Below are 21,028 nucleotides of genomic sequence, written 5' to 3'. Positions count from 1 at the left end.
CTCATCTTACCAAAACTAACACACTTGATCTACTCTTTCTTCCTTGAAACGCTTTCTTCCCCTCTAGGATATTTCTTTTTCTCTTTCTGGCTTTCCTCTCAGGTATCTTTGCTTGGTCCTCTTTATCTCTGTGTTCTCTAAATGTTAAGAGTGCCAAGGACTTGTATCTGTTCTATGTAGTCTCCTCCTTTGTAATCACATCTAATCTCATGACTGTAAATACCATCTATATGCTGATGGTTCCCAATCTTATATCCCCAGCCTGGACCTATTTTCTTAACTGTACTCATGTGCCCAGCTGCCCACTCTTCATCTCTTATTGGATGAATAACAGGACATGTTAAACTTAACGTGTCCAAAATTGAGCTCCAGGTACCAGCCCCTACCACCTGGTTCTCACCTAGTCATTCCCATTTCAACAAATGGCAAGTCCCTTTTGCCAGTACTCAGGCCGTAAAACTTGGAGTCATCCATGATCGTTCCTTTTCTCTTCCTTGCCGTATGTTTGTTACCTAGTTGTGTGTGTGTGAATTACCTCCTTCCTTTTATCTATTGGAGTCTTTTCATTAAGCCCCTGGAACTCAGTCTCCATCCTGTCGTGGAAGTATACTTTTCTTTCCAGGACCGGAGTACATAGCTCTAGGAGCTCATCTGCCAACTTGAGGTATTTCACTTTAGGAAAGAGTCATGTGACTGCCCTTTGACACAGTCTGTTGCTAAAATCATTCCCCCAGCTCTCAGCCTTTTCAGAGGTCCTCTGTTCTTTCTTCTGCTTTTCAAAACAGTGTTCAAGTCTCTGCAGTCAGGAGAAGATAATTTTCCACTTTACTTTCACTTTTAACATCCTCCCACTCCCCATCAACTCTCAGTGAGGAGCCTGTTTAAATTTGTACACAGTGACTACTGTTTGCAACTCTTAACAATACTGATGCTCACTTTGAATGTCTACAAATTGCCTGCATAGCAAATTCTTGTTGAAACTTAGACTGAAAAAGAAAATCTGTTTCTCCCCCAAGGAATTAACTTTTATTAAATCTTTTAAAAATAGAATTAGTGTTTATGTAAGACATGTCTGAAAAAGAACTGGCAATGACTTGGTCATCAATTTATCTTTCCTCTGTGAAACTAACTTTGATTCCTTTCAGGGTTAAGAATGGATTTTAAGGAATAGTTACACTAATAGCTAGATGAAAGTTAACAGAGAATTCAGAATCTTCAGATATAACGTAAGTTGAGATTATTTGGTTACAAGTTAAAAGCAAAACCACCTCAGATTGACTTAAGGAAAAGGACATTTATTGGCCCAAGTAAAGTCCGAGGATCAATATAGCTTAAGGTATGACTGAGCCTAGGGCTGGGGTTAGCGAAAGGAGCCTGTGTCTGGTTTTGTTTGTTTGATTTTGGGCCACATTGCACAGCATGTGGGATCTTAGTTCCGGACCAGAGGTTGAACTGGAGCCCTCTGTGTTGTAAGTGTGGAGTCTTAACCACTGGACTGCAAAGGAAGTCCCCTGTCTGTGTCTGTTTTTGTAAATAAAGCTTTATTGGAACACAACCATGCCCATTCCTTCTCATATTGTCTAGATGTTTTTATGCTCTGAGTTGAGTAACATAGTGGTGAAGCTGAATTGTTGTGAAAGAGATCTATGACCCACTATGATTTGTGGGTTTTCCCCCCAAACCTCAAGTCCCACAAGAGTGCCCCTATTTCAGATGCTAATCACAAGTCAGATTGTTCCCTATGCTTCTGACCAACTGGCTATAAATCAGAGGTTCCCAGGACCCCCTCCTTGATTAAGCTGCGAGAGTGGAGCACAGAATTCAGAAAACTGGTTAATTTACTGGTTCATTACAAAGGGTATTAAGTGGTCATGAATCAACAACTGGATGAAGAGAGACATAGGACAAGGTGCTGAAACCAGGAGCTTCTGGTCTGTGGAGTTTGGAGCTGGCAAGTGGGTGAGTTCTGGTTCACCAGCCTGCAAGTTCAGAACCCCATCCTTCTTGGTTTTTATGGAGGCTTCATCACATAGGTGTGGTTGATTAAATCACTGGTCATTGGTGATTGATTCAACCTCCAGCCTCTCTCTCCTCTTCAGAGGTCATGAAGTGGGACTGTTAATCCACTAATTGTTCTCCCTGGCAATCCCCCATTCTTTAGGGGACTTCCAAAAGTTACTTTATTGGGACTTCCCTGGTGATCTGGTGGTTAAGACCTGGCACTCCCAATGCAGGGGGCTCAAGTTCAATCTCTGGGCAGTGAACTTGATCCTGAATGCTACAACTAAGATTCAGTGCAGCCAAATAAATAGTCAAAAAAAATGTCACCTTATTAACATAAACTCAGTTACGGTTGAAAGGAACTTGTTATAAGTAACAAGATCCCCATTTCACCTTCATGGCTCTGATGTGATTTCGAATAATATAACACAAGATGCTCCCATTGCTCTCACCGCTTAGAAAATTCCAGGGGTTTGGAGAACTGTGAGCCAGGAACCATGGACAAAGTCCAAAATACATATTTATTATAAATCACATTTTCACACCCACAAACCCTGAAATATTTCCCACCTGGCCCTTTACAGAAATGAATGACCAGCCTCTGGTCTAGAGAAAAATGATGTCGATTGGATCTGGTCTATTTCTCTGCTCTGCTTTCCCCAGTGTTGATCCCTTCTCATGTAGGTTCTCTTATGGTGGCAGAAAATCTGCATAGCTGCAGGCTCACATCCTCATAAGATTGGTCTTCTTTCCTAGTTGTCCAATAAAAAATGCTAAGACTTGCTTTGATTGAACCTCCTTTTGTGGCCTTGTTTGGTATGTCCATCCCCAAACCAATAACTGGCCATGAGAATGCAGTACTCTGATTTGCCAGGTCAAGGTCACAAGTTGCCCTCTGGAGTAATGAGTCGAGTGAGTATCTTCCAGACCCATAAGAACTGAAAGGTTGATCTTCTTAAGAAAAGTTGAGGAGCTATTTCCAGAAAAAGGTATTGAATGAGTAGGGGAAGTAGTAGGAATAGAATAATGAGTAAACAGAAGGGAAATTACATAACAGGCCAGTAACCAAAAGTGCCCTTTGAAACAGTTAGAATAGCAACTTTTAAATAGCTACAGCTTCTTCTGTTAATACGGAAACAAATACTTTCCCTTTTCACCAATTCATTTATTTGTTTTTTTAATATTTATTTATTTGGCTGTGCCGGGTCTTAGTTGTGGCACATGAGATCTTCAGTCTCGGTTGCCACAGGCAGGATCTTTAGTTGCAGCATGCAAACTCTTAGCTGCAACATGTGAGATCTAGTTCCCTGACCAAGGATCGAACTTGGGACCCCTGCACTGGGAGCATAGAGTCAACCATTGGACCACTAGGGAAGTCCCTCACCAATTCATTTTAAATCAAGATTTAGGTCAACTAAGTGAAATTAATGTTTTTATTTATTACAGTTTGATATTGGCAATTTCGTGCAGTTTATATTAGCTTCCTAGGGTGAGCTACAACAAAGCACCACAAAGTGGGTGGATTAAAACAACTGAAATTTATTCTCTCAGTCTGGAGATTGGAAGTCAGAAACCAAAGTGTCAGCAGGGCCACACTCCCTCCAAAAGCTCCAGGGAGAATCCTTCCAGCTTCTGGTGGTTGCAGGTATTCCTTGACTTGTAGTTGAGTAACTCCAATCTCTACCTCTTCACATGGCTTTCTTCCTTGTGTGTATTTATGCATCCTCTCTTCTTGGTATAAGGACACCAGTCATTGGACTTAGGGCCCACCCGAATCCCGTATGGGCTTCCCAGGTGGTGCTAGTGGTAAAGAACCCGCCTGCCAATCCAGGAGACATAAAAGACACAGGTTTGATCCCTGGGTCGGGAAGATCCTCTGGAGGAGGGCATGGCAACCCACTCCATTATTCTTGCCTGGAGAATCCCATGGACAGAGGAGCCTGGAGAGCTACAGTCCATGGGGTCACAAAGAGTCGGACATGACTGAAGTGACTTAGAACACATGCTCTAATCCAGTATGAGTTCATCCTAATTATATCTGCAGAGACCTTCTTTCCAATAAGGTTACATCCTGAGGTTCCAGGTAGACATGGATTTTGAAGGGACGGTATTCAACCCACTACTTGGTTTATACATATGTTATTGGAGAATTGGAAAAGCACAAGATTTATCTTTTCAGCCTCTAAATAAGTAGAAAAATAAAGACTGGGTTAGTGTGTATTCCGGGAATGCAAAGATGATTCAATATCCAAAAAATCCATTAGTGTAATATATCATTTTAATAGATTGTTATGGGTTGAATTGTGTTCCTCCTAAAAAGATATATTGAAGTCTGAACCTACAGTACCCTCTTTGAAAATAGGGTTGTTACAGGTGTAATTAATTAAGATGAGGTCATACTGGAGTATGGCGCTTTCATTCAAAATGACTAGGGTCCTTATAAGGAGACATTGTGACGATACAGGAGAGATCTCCCTGTGGAGACACAGAGACACACAGGGAGAAGATAGCCCTATGAAGATGGAGCAAAGGTTGAGGTTCTGCAGCCACAAGCTGAGGAACACTTGGGGCCACCAGAAGACAGGGAAAAGCAAAGGATTCCTCTCTTAAAGATTTCAGAGGGAGCCTGGCCCTGCTGGCTTTGATTTCAGATCTCTAGACTCCAGACTGTGAGACAGTATGTTTCTGTTGTTTTAAGTCACCCAGTTGATGGTATTTTGTTACAGCAGCCCTAGGGAAACCAATAGCCACATTAAGAGAAAAAAAGCATATAAATACAGAATAAGCATTCAATACAATTTAGCACTCATTTATGATACCAATTTTTAATTAATTTATTTGTTTGTTTATTTTTGGCTGTGCTGGGTCTTTGTTGCTGCTCGGGCTTTTCTCTAGTTGTGATGAGCAGGGTCTTCTCTCCACTTGCAGTGTATGGGCTTCTCACTGTGATGGCCTCTCGTTGTGGAACATGGGATCTGGACTGATGGGCTTCAGTAGTTGCTGCACATGGGCTCAGTAGTTGCAATTCCTCGGCTCCCGAACACAAGCTCGATAGTTGTGCCCAGGCTTAGTTGCTCTATGGCATGTGGAATCCTCCCGGACCAAGGATCAAACCCCTGTCTCCTATATTGGCAGGTGGATTCTTTTACCACTGAATCACCAGAGAAGCCCCTAAACATTCTTAATGGTAAGATTTTAGCAGCATTTCCACTCAGCCCATGAAGCCTACTAACCCATTCACTATAGCAATAAAACCTATAAGCAACAGAAATAAATCTAACAAAAAACATTCAAGATCATAAACAAAATAAGGAAACATTACTGAAGAATATGAAAGAAGACCTAAATGAGTGGTGAATTATACCATATTCATGGATAATAAGACAATATTAGAGGTATTTCCCTGGTGGTCCAGTGATTGACTCCATGCTTCCATGGCAGGGAGCATAGGTTCAGTCTCTAGTTGGGGAAGTTCCACATGCTATGAAGTGTGTCCAAGAAAAAAAAAAGAAAGAATATTTTTAAAGAAAAAGACTCAGTATTATAAAGATGTATGGCCTCACATAAATTAATCTCTAAATTCAATTCCAGAAATAATCCTTATAGGATATTTTAAAAGTGAAATATGATAAGCTTATCATAATTTTTATATAGAAGAACAAGAGACAATCATATTTTTTAATGTTATTTGAAGGAGACTTATGAGGGAGAGTTTGAGTTTGAGTTTTCTAAATTTAGTTTAAATTTGGAGTTTAAATTTAAACTCAATTTAGAGTTTTAGTAATTAAAGCTGTGCAGTATTGGGGGAGAGAAATAGATGAATTGAACCAAAAAGGGAGCTTAGAAATAGACCCATGAATTTATGGAAACTAGATATATATAAGAGAAGTAGCATTACAAATTAGCAGGGAAAGGATTTTCTGTTCAATAAATAGTGCCAGAAAGATTGGTTTCTTTATGAAATATATTAGAATACCATATGCAAAATCAATAGTCAGTTAAAACCCTAAAAGTGAGAAACAGAACTTTGTTAATTAAAAAAAAAACTCTATGTCCTTGAGATAGGGATTTCTTAAACAAGATAGAGAAAGCACGTTAACAGACTGATACATTTGACCCTATTAACACTAAAAGCTGCTGTTTAATAAAAAACTCTACCGTTAAGGGAGTTAAAAAGACAGACCACATATAGGAGAAGATATCTGCAAGACTTATAACTGATAAAGGATTAGTTTGTTGGATATATAAAGGATACCTATAAATCAATAAGAAAAAGATAACCCAGTTTAAAAAATAAGAAAGGATATTGTGTAGACAGCATTATTGGCCCCAGTTCATCACCCCCTACCAACATTCACACCCTTTGCTATATGACTTTGCAGTTCTTCCCACTAACAGACCAGAAGATATTTCTTCTCCTCTGTACTTTAGATTTGGCCACGTGATTTGCTTTAGTCTGTTAGGACGTAGTACATGTAACACAGTAGCAGTTACAAGCCTAAGCCTTAAGAGACCTCATGTAGTTCCACTTGGGTTTATGTCCTTTAGCCATTGTCGTGAGAAGAAATTGTCCAGGTTGGCCTCCTAGTCCCAGGAGGAAGATGTAAGACCATGTAGTAACAGCCACTTCAGACAAGCTGCCCCATCTAACTCACAAGCACATGAGCTAAATAAATACTTAATTATTGTATAACATTGTTTTGGTGGTTAGCTGTTACGCAGTTGTACTTAGCAACATTGTAATGAGCAAGGAAATTCACTTAATCAAGGTCAACAAACATTAAAAGTTGTTCAGCCCATTCAAATAAAAGCAATAGCATACCATTGTATGCCCATAAGATTGGCAGAACTTAAAAAGTCTGATGATATTAAGTGTTGGCAAAAACTGAGAAGTAGAAACTGATATATACCATTAGTGAAAGTGCACACCTAAAGACTAGGTGACGTGATTCTAGTCGTTGAGTTGCAAGTTCCCTGGACGTGGCATCTGGAAAACCCTTCCCCCTGCCCAATAAAAAAGATAAAAATTGCCTGGTAATTGCCTTTTGTCTTTGCATCTTCTTCCTGCTAGGAATGTGGACATGAAGCTGCAAATGGGGCACTCATCTTGCAGCATGAGGTGTTTTAATTTCATTACTTATATTTTTCATATGTTCATTTGATTCCTCTTCAAACCTGCCTTTTTCCCCCCATTCTTGTGGATAATAATAGTAAAGTAAAAGGAAAATAGCTGAAGTAGTACTTCACCAAGAACCACATTTGTGAAGTACTTACTGCATGCCAAACACTGAAGTGCTGTAGATATTGGGTTGGCCAAAAAGTTCGTTCGGATTTTTGCAGCCGATGTTGCGGGAAAACCTGAAAGAATTTTTGGCTAACCCAGTCCATCAACTCATTCAGTCCTCACAGTAATCCTATGAAATGAATGCTTATTTTTGCTTCTATTTTACAGATAAGGAAACAGCGATACAAAGGTTAAATATTAATACATTGCCCAGGTTCACATAGCTATTAAGTGAAAGAGCTAGAATTTCAGTCAAGCTACCTGGTTCTAGCGTCTGTGTTCACGACTATATGCTAGTGTATGTCACGTTTTATCTTTGATCGTTTTAAACATGCTTATTTAATAGCCTATTAGATTTTTATTCTGTTTTACTCAAATTTGGGGGGTTCTAATTCCCTGCTTGTCATGCCTGCTAATTCTTCTTTATAACGAACAATTTCCTTATATCTTTTAATATTTTTGACTCTTTCATTCAACAGCATTGATTAAGCACCTGTTGTGTGCTCAAGTGCTGTACAGGGACCTGGGAATATAAGTAAACAAAACAGGCAAACTCTCTACTCTCGAGGACCTTAAGTTCTAGAAGGAGACAACAGAGAGTAATCAAATAAGAGGATAAAGAGTAGGGGGAGGTGCATAGAATGATAAAGCCTCTCTGTTAAGGTGACATGTGAGCAGAGATCAGAAAATGTGAGAATGGGAGCTATGTGTGTATCTGGGGGAAGAATTTCCAAGCAGAGGGAATAGTACCACAAGGCTTCATGGCAGGAACTTGCCTTAAATGTTTGGGAATGAGCTTTGGAGCTGGAATGCGGTGTGTGAGGGCTAGAACAGAGGAGATGCGGGCAGAGGGGTACAGTGAGGGACAGGATGCAGATGGGGTAGGGCCTCGCAGGTCAAGAGAGGCACTTTGGGGTTGAATGGGGAACTTTGGAGGGTTTCGTGCAGAGAAGTGACTTGATTTCATTTTGTAGAAAGGTTGCTCTGGCTGCTGTATTCAGATTAGACACTCCACACGTTCATTCTAGGAGAGAAAAGTGTGTAAGATATGAAATGCCATTTAAAAAATTGCATCTTAAATATAATTGTTATTTGGGTTTGTTTGTTTGTTTTGAACTTTTTCTTTTGTATTGGGGTATAGAGGATTAACAGTGTTGTGATGGTTTTAGGAACAGTGAAGGGATTCAGCCATACCCGTATCCGTGCTCGTGTGCAGGCTCAGTTGCTCAGTCATGTCCAACTGTTTGCGACCTGATGGACTGTAGCTAGCCAGGCTCCATGGAATTTTCCAGGCAAGAGTACTGGAGTGGGTTGCCATTTCCTACTCCAGGCGATCTTCCCAACCCAGCGATCTTCCCAACCCAGTCTCTTGTATCTCCTGCACTGGCAGCCGGATTCTTTACCACTTCACAACCTGGGAACCCTCCATGCTGTGCCATGATAAGTCACTTCAGACTGTGTGACCCTATGGACTGTAGCCTGACAGGCTCCTCTCCATGGGATTTGGGATTCTCCAGGCAAGAATACTGAAGCAGTTTTCATGTCCTCCTCCAGGGGATCTTCCCAGCCCAGGGATTGAACCTGCATCTCCTAAGTCTCCTGCATTGGCAGGCGGTTCTTTACCTCCATACATATATCCATTCTCCCCAAAACCCCCTCCCATCCAGGATGTCACATAACATTGAGTAGAGTTCCATGGGCTATACATTATTAGATCCTGTTGGTTATCCAGTTTAAGTATAGCAGTGTGTACATGTCTTTCCCAAACTCCCTAACTATCCTTTCCCCCCAGCAACCATAATTTCCTTCTATAAGTCTGTGAGTCTCTTTTCTGTTTTGTAAGTAAGTTCATTTGTATCATTTCTTTCTAGATTCCACATATAAGGGATATCATACTATATTTCTCTTTGTCTGACTGACTTCACTCAGTATGACACTCACTATGTCCATCCGTGTTGCTGCAAATGGCATTATTTCTTTGTTTTTAATGAAAAGAAGGCTGAGTAGTATTCCACTGTGTATTTGTACCATATCTTCTTTATCCATTCCTCTGTCCGTGGACACTTAGGTTGCTTCTATGTCTTGGCTATTGTAAACAGTGCTGCAATGAACATAGATGTGCATGTATCCTTTTGGATCATGTTTATCTGCGGATATATGCCCAGGAGTTGGATTGCAGGGTCATTTGGTAGCTCTATTTTTAGTGTTTTTAGGAACCTCCATACTGTTCTCCATAGTGGCTGTACCAATTTACATTCCCACCAACAGTGTAGAAGGGTTCCCTTCTTTCCACAACCTCTCCAGCTCTTACTGTTTATGAATTTTTTTTATGATAGCCATTCTGAGTGGCTTAAAGAGATATCTTGTAGTTTCTATTTCTTTAGTAATTAGTGATGTTGAACATCTTTTCATGTGCCTATTGGCTATCTGTTTGTCTTTAGCTCAGCTAGTAAAGAATTTGCCTGCAGTGCAGAAGTCCAGTTCAATTCCTGAGTTGGGAAGATCTGCTGGAGAAGGGATAGGTTACCCACTCCAGTATTCTTGGGCTTCCCTTGTGCTTAGCTGGTAAAGAATCCTCCTGCAGTGCAGGAGACCTGGGTTCAATCCCTGGGTTGGGAAGATTCCCTGGAGAAGAGAACAGCTACCCACTCCATTATTCTGGCCTGGAGAAGTCCATGGACTGTATAGTCCATGGCATCGAAAAGAATCAGACACAACTGAGTGACTTTCACTTTCAGGTCTTCTTTGGAGAAGAGATTATTTAGGTCTTTTACCCATTTTTTTAAGTGGGCTGTTTGTTTTGATGCTGTTAAGTGTCATAAACTGTATGTAAATTTTGGAGACTAATCCCATATCAGTAACATCACTTGCAGATATTAATATTTTCTCCCAATTCGTCTGTTGTCTTTTCATTTTGTTTATTGTTTCCTTTGCTATGCAAAAGGTTTTGAGTTTAAATAGGTCCCACTTGTTTATTTTTGTTTTTATTTCCATTATTCTGGAAGACAGATCAAAAAAGATATTGCTGTGATTTATGTCAAAGAGTGTTCTGCCTATGATTTCCTCTAGAAATTTTATATTAAAAGTGTCCAGTCTCACATTTAGGTCTTTAATCCATGGTTATTTTTTAACATGATAATTATGGCATAAGCATAATTTGAGTATTATGCAGCCTGGAGAAAATGTGCACTTTGTGAAGGATGATTCCATGACATCAAGGTTAACTATAAGGAGGACAAGAAGAAAGCAACTTCTTGAAGATAATACTCAACAAGAAAACCTTGAAGATGCTGGTACCCCAGGTCTTTTCAATGTCCATATGAAGCTGCATGGTCAACAAATGCCTAAATTGGTATTTATGGCACCAGAATTTATATCAGGTTTTCCTTACCTAGCGTAGGAAAACTTCTTGTGCAAAAGATGTCCCATGGTTTTTTAAGGATATCTTCATTTTTAAGATTTGGGGATTCTGATTCTTTAAGTAGTTCCTGTTACTAACAAATGACCAATATTTGTTAAATATTTCTTTGTATGTACCAAAAAGTATTTAAAATTCTGCCAATTTCACTTCAAATCAGTTACTTCTACCTATTACTCAGTCCTAACTTGACTACTTATTTATTCATTGTTTCAACCAACGCATCTTGACCACCTACCATATGCAGTTTGGGGGCTGTTGATAATAGGTGACAGACTGAAGTGGTATCTGCAGTAGTGGACAGAAGTGGTAGGATTTTGGATTTATTTTGAAGGTAAAGCTGACAACACAGAATCAAAGATGACTCTTGATGCTTTGGGTCTAAATAAGTGGGATGAAGTTACCATTTCCTGGGATGGATAAGACCATAGAAAAGGCAGGTTTAAGATGAGGATGAATGAAGAGTATGGTTTGGGATATGTTGAGCTCAGGATGCCTATTAAATATCTAAGTGGTGATGCACGTAAATATAAAAGTCTGGGGTTCAGGGAAGAGGTCGGGGCTAGATGTGTAAATCTGTGAGTTAAAAGCTCAAAGATGGTATTTAAAACCATGAGCCTGGATGAGATCACGTAGGGAATGATATAAGTAGAGGAAAGGTCTGAGCCTGAGGCCAAGGACATTCCAGCTATAGAGAAGAAAAAATTTTCCTTGACCTTCTTCCTCGCCTGTGTCTGAAAATTAAAGTGACACATTAGCAGGAGAAATGTATACGAATTTACTCAAAGTTAGTTTTACATGACACAGTAGGCTTCAGAAGGAAATGAAGACCCAAAGAGACAGATCTGTGTGTTTTTTGCTAGGCTTGATGAAGAGTGGACAGTCGTGGGAAAGAATGTGGTAGATAAGGAGTAAGAGGTAAACTCAGTGAACTGGGGACACTCAGTACAGCCTGTTTGTTCAGATTCTTCTTAGCATCCCTTCGTTGCCTGAGATAAGGAGGCTCCTTTCCTCTGTGTCTAGGGAGGACACCTCTCACCTGGGTTTTGTGATCTGATGCAGCAGAGAAGGGAGGGGGTGTCAGAGTGACCTTCCTGCTTCTGCCTATTTACTCAGACTCCTTCGGTTAATAATATTCACTATCAAGTTGCCATATTTAGGGGTAGCATGTCCTGAATCTCATAGCACTTAGAGATTAGACAAGGAAGAATCAGGAGAGGAGACTGAGGAGTGGGCAATTGAAGAACCATGAAGGAGTGGTATCCTGGCAGCCAAGTAAGTGAAACAAGGGTTTTAGGTTGAAAAGGATGATCCACTGTGTCAGTGAAACGAGGACAAAGAAGTGACCATTGGATTTGACAACGTGCAAGTTACTAATAATGATCTTTCCAAAAAATGGGTTTTGATGGATGGGCATGAAAACCTGATGAGAATAGGATAAGTGAAGCTAGCAAATGAAAAAAACCAAGACAAAAACTCTTTCAGTGAATTTTGTGTAAGGCAAGCAGAGAAATGGAGTAGAAATCTACTTGGAGTAGAAATCTATTTCTGGCTAGAAATAGATGTGAAATCAATGGGAGTTTATTATGTTTTTGTTATTTTTTTTATTTGGCTATACTGGGTCTTCACTGCTTTACGTAAACTTTCTGTAGTAGCAACTAGTGGAGTCTACTCTGAGCCGCGCACAGGCGTCTCACTGTGGTGGCCTCTTGTTGCGGAGCTCTGGAGCGCGGTGGCTCAGTAGTTGTGGTGCAAGGGCTCAGTTGCTCCGAGGCATGTGGAATCTTCCTGGACCTGGGATCAAACCTGTGTCCCCTGCATTGGCAGGCGGATTCTTAACCACTGAACCATCAAGGGGAGTTTTTAAGGTAGGAGATATTAGACATCATGGTGGTACAATATTGGAAATGAGCCAGCGACTATATAGTGAAGAGAATGACTTTGAGTTCAGTTTAAGCAGAGTTTATTTTCCACCTGGTTCAGTATCCTTGCCTGGAGAATTCCATGGACAGAGGAACCTGGCAGGCTACAGTCCATGGGGTCCCAAAGTCAGACATGACTGAGTGACTAACACTTTCACTTTTTTCGGGTTCTGAGAGCTTCCCTCATAAGCAGTTTGGCATTTGCTTCTGCAAGGTGTCCCCACGGACACCACCAGCCCAAGACTCATTCCCATATTAATTTTTCAGCTTAAGTTTTCCACGCCAAACAAGGAAAATAAATTTGGACTCCAGCAACTTCACAAAGCACAACCTTGGATTTGATATCTCACCTAGGGACTTTTTTTCCCTCAACCAAGGCCCTGCAAAGACAAACTTTCTTTGCCTTTTCTCTGGACTTAGGGGCAAAGTTTACTATTCCATTTTCAATAAGGTTGAACCCTTAGGGGGTTCCAGTTTCTGTTACTGATGAAAACCAGAGCCCATGTTGCTGCCCCAGCAACTCAGCCGTACCTTTAAAGTTTTGACTGAATTTTAGCCAGCATCTCTAGAGATTTGTGACCAGAAGTTTCAGTACTTTCTAGAGCACCATTTTGCTGGAGTCAGAAATCATCTCCCTTCATTCTTCACCTGGTTAATTCCTAATTGCCTTTGAGGTCTCAACTTAAATGTGACTTCTCAGAGAGGTATTCCCTAACACACTCCATCCCAATCTAAACTAGTTTATACTTTTATACCAAGAGCACCCTCCTTCTGTCTTGCTGCTACTGCTAAGTCACTTCAGTTGTGTCCGACTCTGTGCGACCCCAGAGATGGCAGCTCACCAGGCTCCCCCGTCCCTGGGATTCTCCAGGCAGGAACACTGGAGTGGGTTGCCATTTCCTTCTCCAGCACATGAAAGTGAAAAGTGAAAGTGAAGTCGCTCAGTCGTGTCTGACTCGTAGCGACCCCATGGACTGCAGCCCACGAGGCTCCTCCGTCCAGGGGATTTTCCAGGCAAGAGTACTGGAGTGGGGTGCCATTGCCTTCTCCGCCTTCTGTCTTAGCACTTGTCATTTATAACTCCACATGAATGTTTGTTTAATGCTGATACTCCCTTTAGGTTAAAAACTACATAGAGGCAAGAAAGAAGCCTATTTAGTTTACCATATAGCAGAAGGCCTGATGCTCAAGCCAGGTTCTGTGACTGAACAAATAATTGTCTAAAAATCAAACAACTAAGAGTAGAATGAACTACCCTTGCCTGGTGGCTCAGCTGGTAAAGAATCTGCCTGCAACGAGGGAGACCTGGGTTCAATCCCTGGGTTGGGAAGATTCCCCTGGAGAAGAGAACGGCTATCCACTCCAGTATTCTGGCCTGAAGAATTCCATGGACTGTATAGTCCATGGGATTGCAAAGAGTCAGAGGACTTTCCGGGTGGCTCAGCGGTAAAGAATCTGCTTGCTAATGCAAGACCGCAGGAGATGCCAGTTCCATCCCTGGGTCAGGAAGATCCCCTGGAGAAGGAAATGGCAACCCGCTCCAGTATTCTTGCCTGGAAAATCCCATGGACACAGGAACCTGGCAGGCTTCACTCCATGGAGTCTCAAAGAGTCAGACACGATTGAGCACTCACACACAAGAGTAGAGTAGGGACTTCGCTGCCTGTCCAGTGGTTAAGACTCTACACTTCCACGGCCAGGGGCATGGCTTCGATCCCTGCTCAGGGAACTAAGTTTCCACATAAAAGGAGTATTACATGGTATCCTAAAACCTATTATCTTCTGTGTCTGGGAGATGATATTCTCTAAGGAGAAAGTGTTTTTAATGGAAAGAGGACAGAGGTTTCTGTCGTTTTACTTGGCTCATCTTGGAGAAGCAGTGTTACTCCAGTGTTGGTAACCACTGTGTCTTTTCCTCTCTAGAATGGAGATCTCCTCTCATCAGTCTCACCTCCTGCAGCAACTGAATGAGCAGCGCAGGCAGGATGTATTCTGTGACTGCAGTATTCTGGTTGAAGGGAAGGTCTTCAAAGCCCATCGAAACGTCTTATTTGCTAGTAGTGGCTACTTTAAAATGCTTCTTTCTCAGAACTCCAAGGAGACAAGTCAGCCAACCACAGCGACATTTCAGGCCTTCTCTCCTGACACTTTTACAGTTATCCTGGACTTTGTCTATTCCGGCAAGCTCTCTCTCACGGGTCAGAATGTCATAGAAGTGATGTCAGCTGCTAGCTTCCTTCAGATGACTGATGTCATCAGTGTATGTAAGACCTTTATTAAATCTTCGTTAGACATTAGTGAGAAAGAAAAGGATCGCTATTTCAGCCTCTCTGATAAAGATGCCAATTCTAATGGAATAGAACGCTCCTCTTTTTATAGCAGTGGCTGGCAAGATGAAAGCAGTTCTCCTCGTTCTCACCTAAGCCCAGATCAAGGAACAGGTATAATAAGTGGGAAATCTTGGAGTAAGTATAATTACCATCCAGCCTCCCAAAGGAATACTCCACAGCCTCTGACCAAGCATGAACAAAGGAAAGATTCCATTAAAAAGTCCAAACATCTGAGGTTGTCACAGCCTTCTGAAATGACTCATTATAAGTCAAGCAAGCGAGAAGCACGGACATCTGATTCTTCCAGCCACACCTCCCAGTCTGAAGAACAGGCACAGATGAATGCGGAAATGGACTCTACTCCTGTTAGCTATCAGTATGGTCAAGGATCTGATGTCACGTCAAGAAGTTTTCCAGGTACCCAAATAGAGAATTAGTCCTCTCAGTCAGGTTCCAAGACTCCAGTGTAAATCAACCCTGTCTCAACATGCCCTTGGTTTTAGGGCAGTTGAACCAAGTATGTTGTTTTTTTTTTTTCTTTTTAAAAGGCCATACTTCTCTAATGAAGAGAAGTACTTCTTCTATACATAAAAGGTAAATTTTTTAAATTAAAATATTGGATAAATTTAGTAAGTCAAAACAATAGAGTTCTGAGGGTCAGAAACCCATGATTTTCCAGACCTGCTTTTCTGTAGATGATTAGATTACTGTTAGATGTTTAAAGCTCTTTTGTAAATGGCTCAATCCTTAAGAAACATATTTTTAATTTATTTTTAAATGGCTCAGTCCTTAAGAAACATATTTTCAATTTATTTTTAAAAGTTTTATATTGGAGTACAGCTGATTAACAATGTTGTGTTAGTCTCAGATGTACAGCAAAGTGATTCAGTTATACATCACACTTTCACTTTAACTAGTTTATTTTTTTTCTGAGTATTCCCTCAGGAGGAGTATTTTTATATAGAAAAATTAAATAGAGCAATCATGCATATTGGCAAAGGTTCACAGCCCTAATACCTAAAAGAAATTAAATCTGATTTTATTAAGATGTAAATGCATAATTTTTAAAAATATAACATTGGTACTGTAACTCTGTGTGCAACACCATGAAATATCTCATTTCTATGATAGTAAAATGCAGAGAGATTATGTAGGCTGACAGTGTCAAAGTAGAGAACGAGGATTAGAAATGCATATCATCTAGTCCCCCCAATTAATCGTTAGCAGATTTGCTTAGTAGTTTGAAAATGAAAGTGAAAGTTCCTCAGTCGTGTCCCAGTCTTTGGGATCCTACGGACTATACAGTCCATGGAATTCTCCAGGCCAGAATAATGGAGTGGGTAGCCTTTTCCTTTTCCAGGGGATCTTCCCAACCCAGGGTCTCCCACATTGCAGGCGGATTCTTTACCACCTGAGCCACAAGGGAAGCCCAAGAATACTGGAGTGGGTAGCCTATCCCTTCTCCAGCAGATCATCCCAACCCAGGAATTGAACCGGGGTCTACTGCATTGCAGGCAGATTCTTTACCAAATGAGCTATCAGGGAAGCCATGCTTAATAGTTTACATGTGAATTTAAAGGAAAATTGTGATAAAATTAAACTGCAGAGCATAAGATTTAGACTATATATTTAAATTTTTTAATTTTAGAAAAGTCCCAAATATATATATATGTGTGTACAGAGAATAGTATAATTAACCTCATGCACCCATTATTACCCAGTCCCATTCATGACCAGTCTTGTACCTCTGCTCCTGACTCTTCCCCCTTTTTATTTTAATAATCTTTTATTGTACATAGGATATTCAGAATACAAACAATTTTTATGTACATTATTTTAAAACAGCATCCACTGTATGTCTGCTCTGCTCTGTTCAGTCATGTCCAACTCTTTGTGACCCTTTAGACCCACCAAGCTCCTCTGTCCATGGGATTTTTCAGGCAAAAATACTGGAGTTGGTTGCCATTTCCTTCTCCAAGTCTTCCCCTTTTTAAGTAAATCTCAAACATCATATGTCTTCATCTGTAAATATTTCAGAATGTGTCCCTAAAATATAAACTTAAAAAAACTACAATACCATTATTATCATATATAAATAAAATTAACAAGTCCTTAATATCACTAAAAGCCAGTCAATATTCACATTTCCCTGGTTGTGATATAAATTTTAGGAAATAATCTTGTTGTAGATAACATATTTAAAGATAATATCCACCCCTATTGACTTTTACTAATCACATTTTCCTGTAGGATGCTAACATGAAAATACTTAAGATTGTTCATATTGCAAAACTTACTGAAAATCCTGAGGAGCTCTACCACTGACCAAGGCAGACAGAAATAACAGAGCAAATATGGGAAATCTTTGTTGTATTTTAAAACAGCAAAAAAGTTATCCTTTCTTGGGCTTTGCCCTTTTATAATTCTAGGTTATTTAAATCTGACTTCAATACGTTGGGGGACCTCCCTGGTGGTCCAGGTGTTCAGACCCTGCACTTCCCGTGCAAAGAGCAGGAGTCCAATCCCTGGCGGTGGAGCTAATATCCCATATGCCACACAGCACAGCCAAAAAATACAAACAAAATAGCAGTAAGAATAAGAAAATAATTTTTTAAAATAAATAATGACAGCTGAATTTAACTATTACTAAATTGATGATATTTGCCTCCAACTACAAGTAACGTTTTTAATCCATATGAGTTTTAAAACTAAAGGTTAAAATATCCTTGAAACTTTTTCACCTTTGAAAGAAAAGCAGTACAACTATATGAAAAGTAAGAGCAGGGGGGATAAATATGTGTAAATAAGTTACTTAAAAACATAAACAGTGAACACTTTAACTTTTGGAGTGTGTCTACAATTTTAAGATCGTAAAGAATCCACCTGCCAATGCAGGAGACATGGGTTCGACTGCTGGGGAGGGAAAAATCCCCTGGAGAAGGAAATGGCAACGCCACTCCAGTATTCTTGCCTGGAAAATCTTATGGACAGAGAAGCCTAGTGGGCTACAGTCCATGGGGTTGTAAAGAGTCGGACACAATTGAACGATTAAACACGCAGCTACCACTTTACTTTTCAAATCTAGCGACTCTAAGACATTAAATAAAAAGATAAGTGGGACAGTGTAAATTACCCAGACTTTGTGAATAAATCAGATCCTGAAGCTATAGCTCTGTACTTAGGATAACATCAACAATCTAGTCTTTGTAAAATGTCTTCCTTCTCCTTTTTGCCTGCCTTTCTGAGATTGGACTCGCCAGCCCCTTTTGGATTCTTGATGTTACTAGAATTGCGATGACGAACTTTCTGGTGACTTAATCAAACTGTCTCCTGACAGATGACCTGCCCAGGATGAGGTTCAAGTGCCCGTACTGCACACACGTGGTGAAGCGGAAGGCAGACCTCAAGCGCCACCTTCGCTGTCACACTGGAGAAAGACCCTACCCCTGTCAAGCTTGCGGGAAAAGATTTAGTCGGCTCGACCATCTAAGTAGCCATTTTCGAACAGTATGTATATGGTTTTTCATTGTTTCACTTTTAGGAAACACATGCATTTATCTGCCTTAGGATAATTTAGGTTAGTAGGAAAATCTTTTCATATAACTCTACAGTATCTTTTTAAATTTCTAATTTAATGTTTTTGCTTTGCACATAATGCATTGTCTTATTTGTCGATTTTATTTTTTGGCTGCTCGGGATCTTTGTTGCTGCGTGAAGGCTTTCTCTAGTTGCGGCAATCAGGGGCTCCTCTCTAGTTGTGGTGTTGGCTTCAGTACTTGTGGCTCACAGGCTTAGCTGCCCCCCAACATGGGGGATCTTCTCGGCCAGGGATTGAACCCCTGTCACCTTTATTGGCAGGGGTGTTCTTAACCACTGGACCACCAGGGCAGTCCCTATATATTTTTAAAAACAGATTTTTTTAGTCTCCTTTGAAACCTTGAAGTAAGGGATGTTCTTTTTTTTAAAGCTCTTATTTATTTTCGGCTGCACTGAATCTTCGTTGCTGCGAGCAGATTTTGTCTGGTTGTGAGAGGGGCTACTTCTGTTACGGTGTGTGGGCCTCTCCTTGTGGTGGCTTCTCTTGTTGCGGAGCAGGGGCTCTAGAGCACAGATTCGGTAGTTGTGCACAGGCCGAGTCACCCCGTGGCACGTGGAATCTTCCTGGACTAGGGACTGAACCTGTGTCCTCTGCATTGGTAGGCAGACTCTGGCACTGGACCGCCAGGAAAGTCCAAGCGACATTCTTTTGAATATCCATCTCAATTCACTTAAAATCTAATGTGTTTTTATATCCCAGTCATTTCAGAGGTGAAGACAACGCAAGCTATACAAATGTCTAGGTCAGAATCACCACTGCAGATACTCGGCACCCACTAGTGATTCTTGAATCCTTGTCTGATGGGCTGTCAGTCTGGTTCCGCTGTCCGAGGTCTCCACACTACACCCTCTCCGTCACGCCTCTCCAGTTTCTCTAGTCTCCTCAAGGAAAGGAATAAGAAGGGTTAGAGAGCGACTCTCAATCAGGGAGTGGGCTGTCAACAGTCAGAAAGATCTCAGGGAATTTTCTGTTCAGTGCTCTGGTGGTTTAATAAGGTAGTGACATAGGATTTATTTTGCTGTTCATCTTGCAGCAAGAATTTTTTTCAAAATCTGTGAAGTATTACTCATACTTTTATTCCATTTATACAAACTCCTTTTAATTTTGAAGGGCATTGGGTCACTTGGTGCATTACTTTATAGTTATTTATTCAACAAATATATATTGAGCATACTCTGAGCCAGACCCATTTCTACATGCTAGGTATACAGCAGTGAGCAAAACAAACTCTCTGCCTTCCTTAATTTCTGAAGCTAAATTTTTAAAAATTAAAAGAACCTTTTATTATTACAGAAGCAATAAATATGCATTATAAAAAGTAAGAAAATAAATAGAAGTAAGAATAAGAAAATTAAAATATTCTATTTACCACCTAGATAGTACCTTTCTTAGCACTTTATCATGAGGCTTCCCTGGTGGTTCAGTGCCTGAGACACGGGTTAGATCCCTGGCCTGGGAAGATTACTGAGCCAGTTGTTTTACAAAATATCCTGCATCTGGGTTTCTCTGCTTGCTTCTATGTGGTGTCATTTAGCTTGTCTTTCTATCCCCCCTGCATTTTCCAAAAACTAGAAGTTTAGTCTAAAGGCTTGATGGATTCAAGTTAAATACTTTCATCAAGGAAGAAGTTGTGTATTTCTTACTGTATCACCTGAGGAGGGGCTTCCCTGGTAGCTCACCTGGTAAAGAATCCACCTGCAATGCAGGAGACCCTGTTTTGATCCCTGGGTTGGGAAGATCCTCTGGAGGAAGGCATTGCAACCCACTCCAGTATTCTTACCTGGAGAAGCCCCATGGACAAGAGAAGCCTGGTGGGCTACAGTCCATGGGGTCGCTATGAGTCAGAAATGACTGAGCAGCTAAAGCACAGCACAGCACATTAGGAGACACATAATATCTGGTGGACCCATCATTACGTTACGATTGATCTCTGGATTAGGGTGATGATACCATTGTATTATAATTAGAAAAGAATCTCTGTGAAACTACTTTGGTATTATATGACTATTTCCCCATCAATATTCATTTAATAATATTAATACCGATTGGTAATCTCTGTCTAAATGATTAATTTTACTTGGAGTTGTGAAATGATTTACTGATTTTATCCTTCCTTCTGTATTACAAGCTGGAATTCTATAAAGTAAAGCTTTCCTTCATCACCTGGGGCTATTTGGTTACTTTGACATAGGGTTCCTACAGGAAAAAGCATATAAATGTTTATTTCCCTTTAATTAGCAATTTTCAGAGTAAGGAGTTGATTTAATAGTAGCCTCAAATGATGTATGAGTTTCTTCTGGCTTTATTTTCTTTTAATAACATACAGTGTCATGAATTTTCATTGATTCATTGTGTTTGGATTCATAACCGTTATTCTTTTTGATACTCAGATTTTCAAATTTGTGCAGTGGGAACCCTTGAAGCTGGCTCACAACCCATTAAATTTTCAAAGTGTCTTAGTTTTCTGGCTCTAAA

The 21,028-nt window shown here is 40.4% G+C and overlaps 1 protein-coding gene across 2 annotated transcripts in view; it reads left to right on the top strand.

The window, feature by feature from the left end:
- ZBTB8A (zinc finger and BTB domain containing 8A) overlaps positions 1 to 21,028 on the top strand; it is a 58,830-nt gene that overhangs the window by 32,076 nt on the left and 5,726 nt on the right. For both annotated transcript variants that reach the window (XM_006054645.4, XM_044937975.2), the window contains 2 exons: positions 14,549 to 15,372; positions 18,293 to 18,462. In XM_006054645.4, the coding sequence (XP_006054707.1) occupies positions 14,550 to 15,372; positions 18,293 to 18,462 (993 nt within the window). In that variant the 5' untranslated portion in view covers position 14,549. The remainder of the gene's footprint in view (positions 1 to 14,548; positions 15,373 to 18,292; positions 18,463 to 21,028) is intronic.

This window comes from Bubalus bubalis, chromosome 2, assembly GCF_019923935.1.
Source record: "Bubalus bubalis isolate 160015118507 breed Murrah chromosome 2, NDDB_SH_1, whole genome shotgun sequence".
Classification (NCBI taxonomy): Eukaryota; Metazoa; Chordata; class Mammalia; order Artiodactyla; family Bovidae; genus Bubalus; species Bubalus bubalis.
Note: the sequence above shows the minus strand (reverse complement) of the source record. Positions and strands in the feature narration are given on the sequence as shown.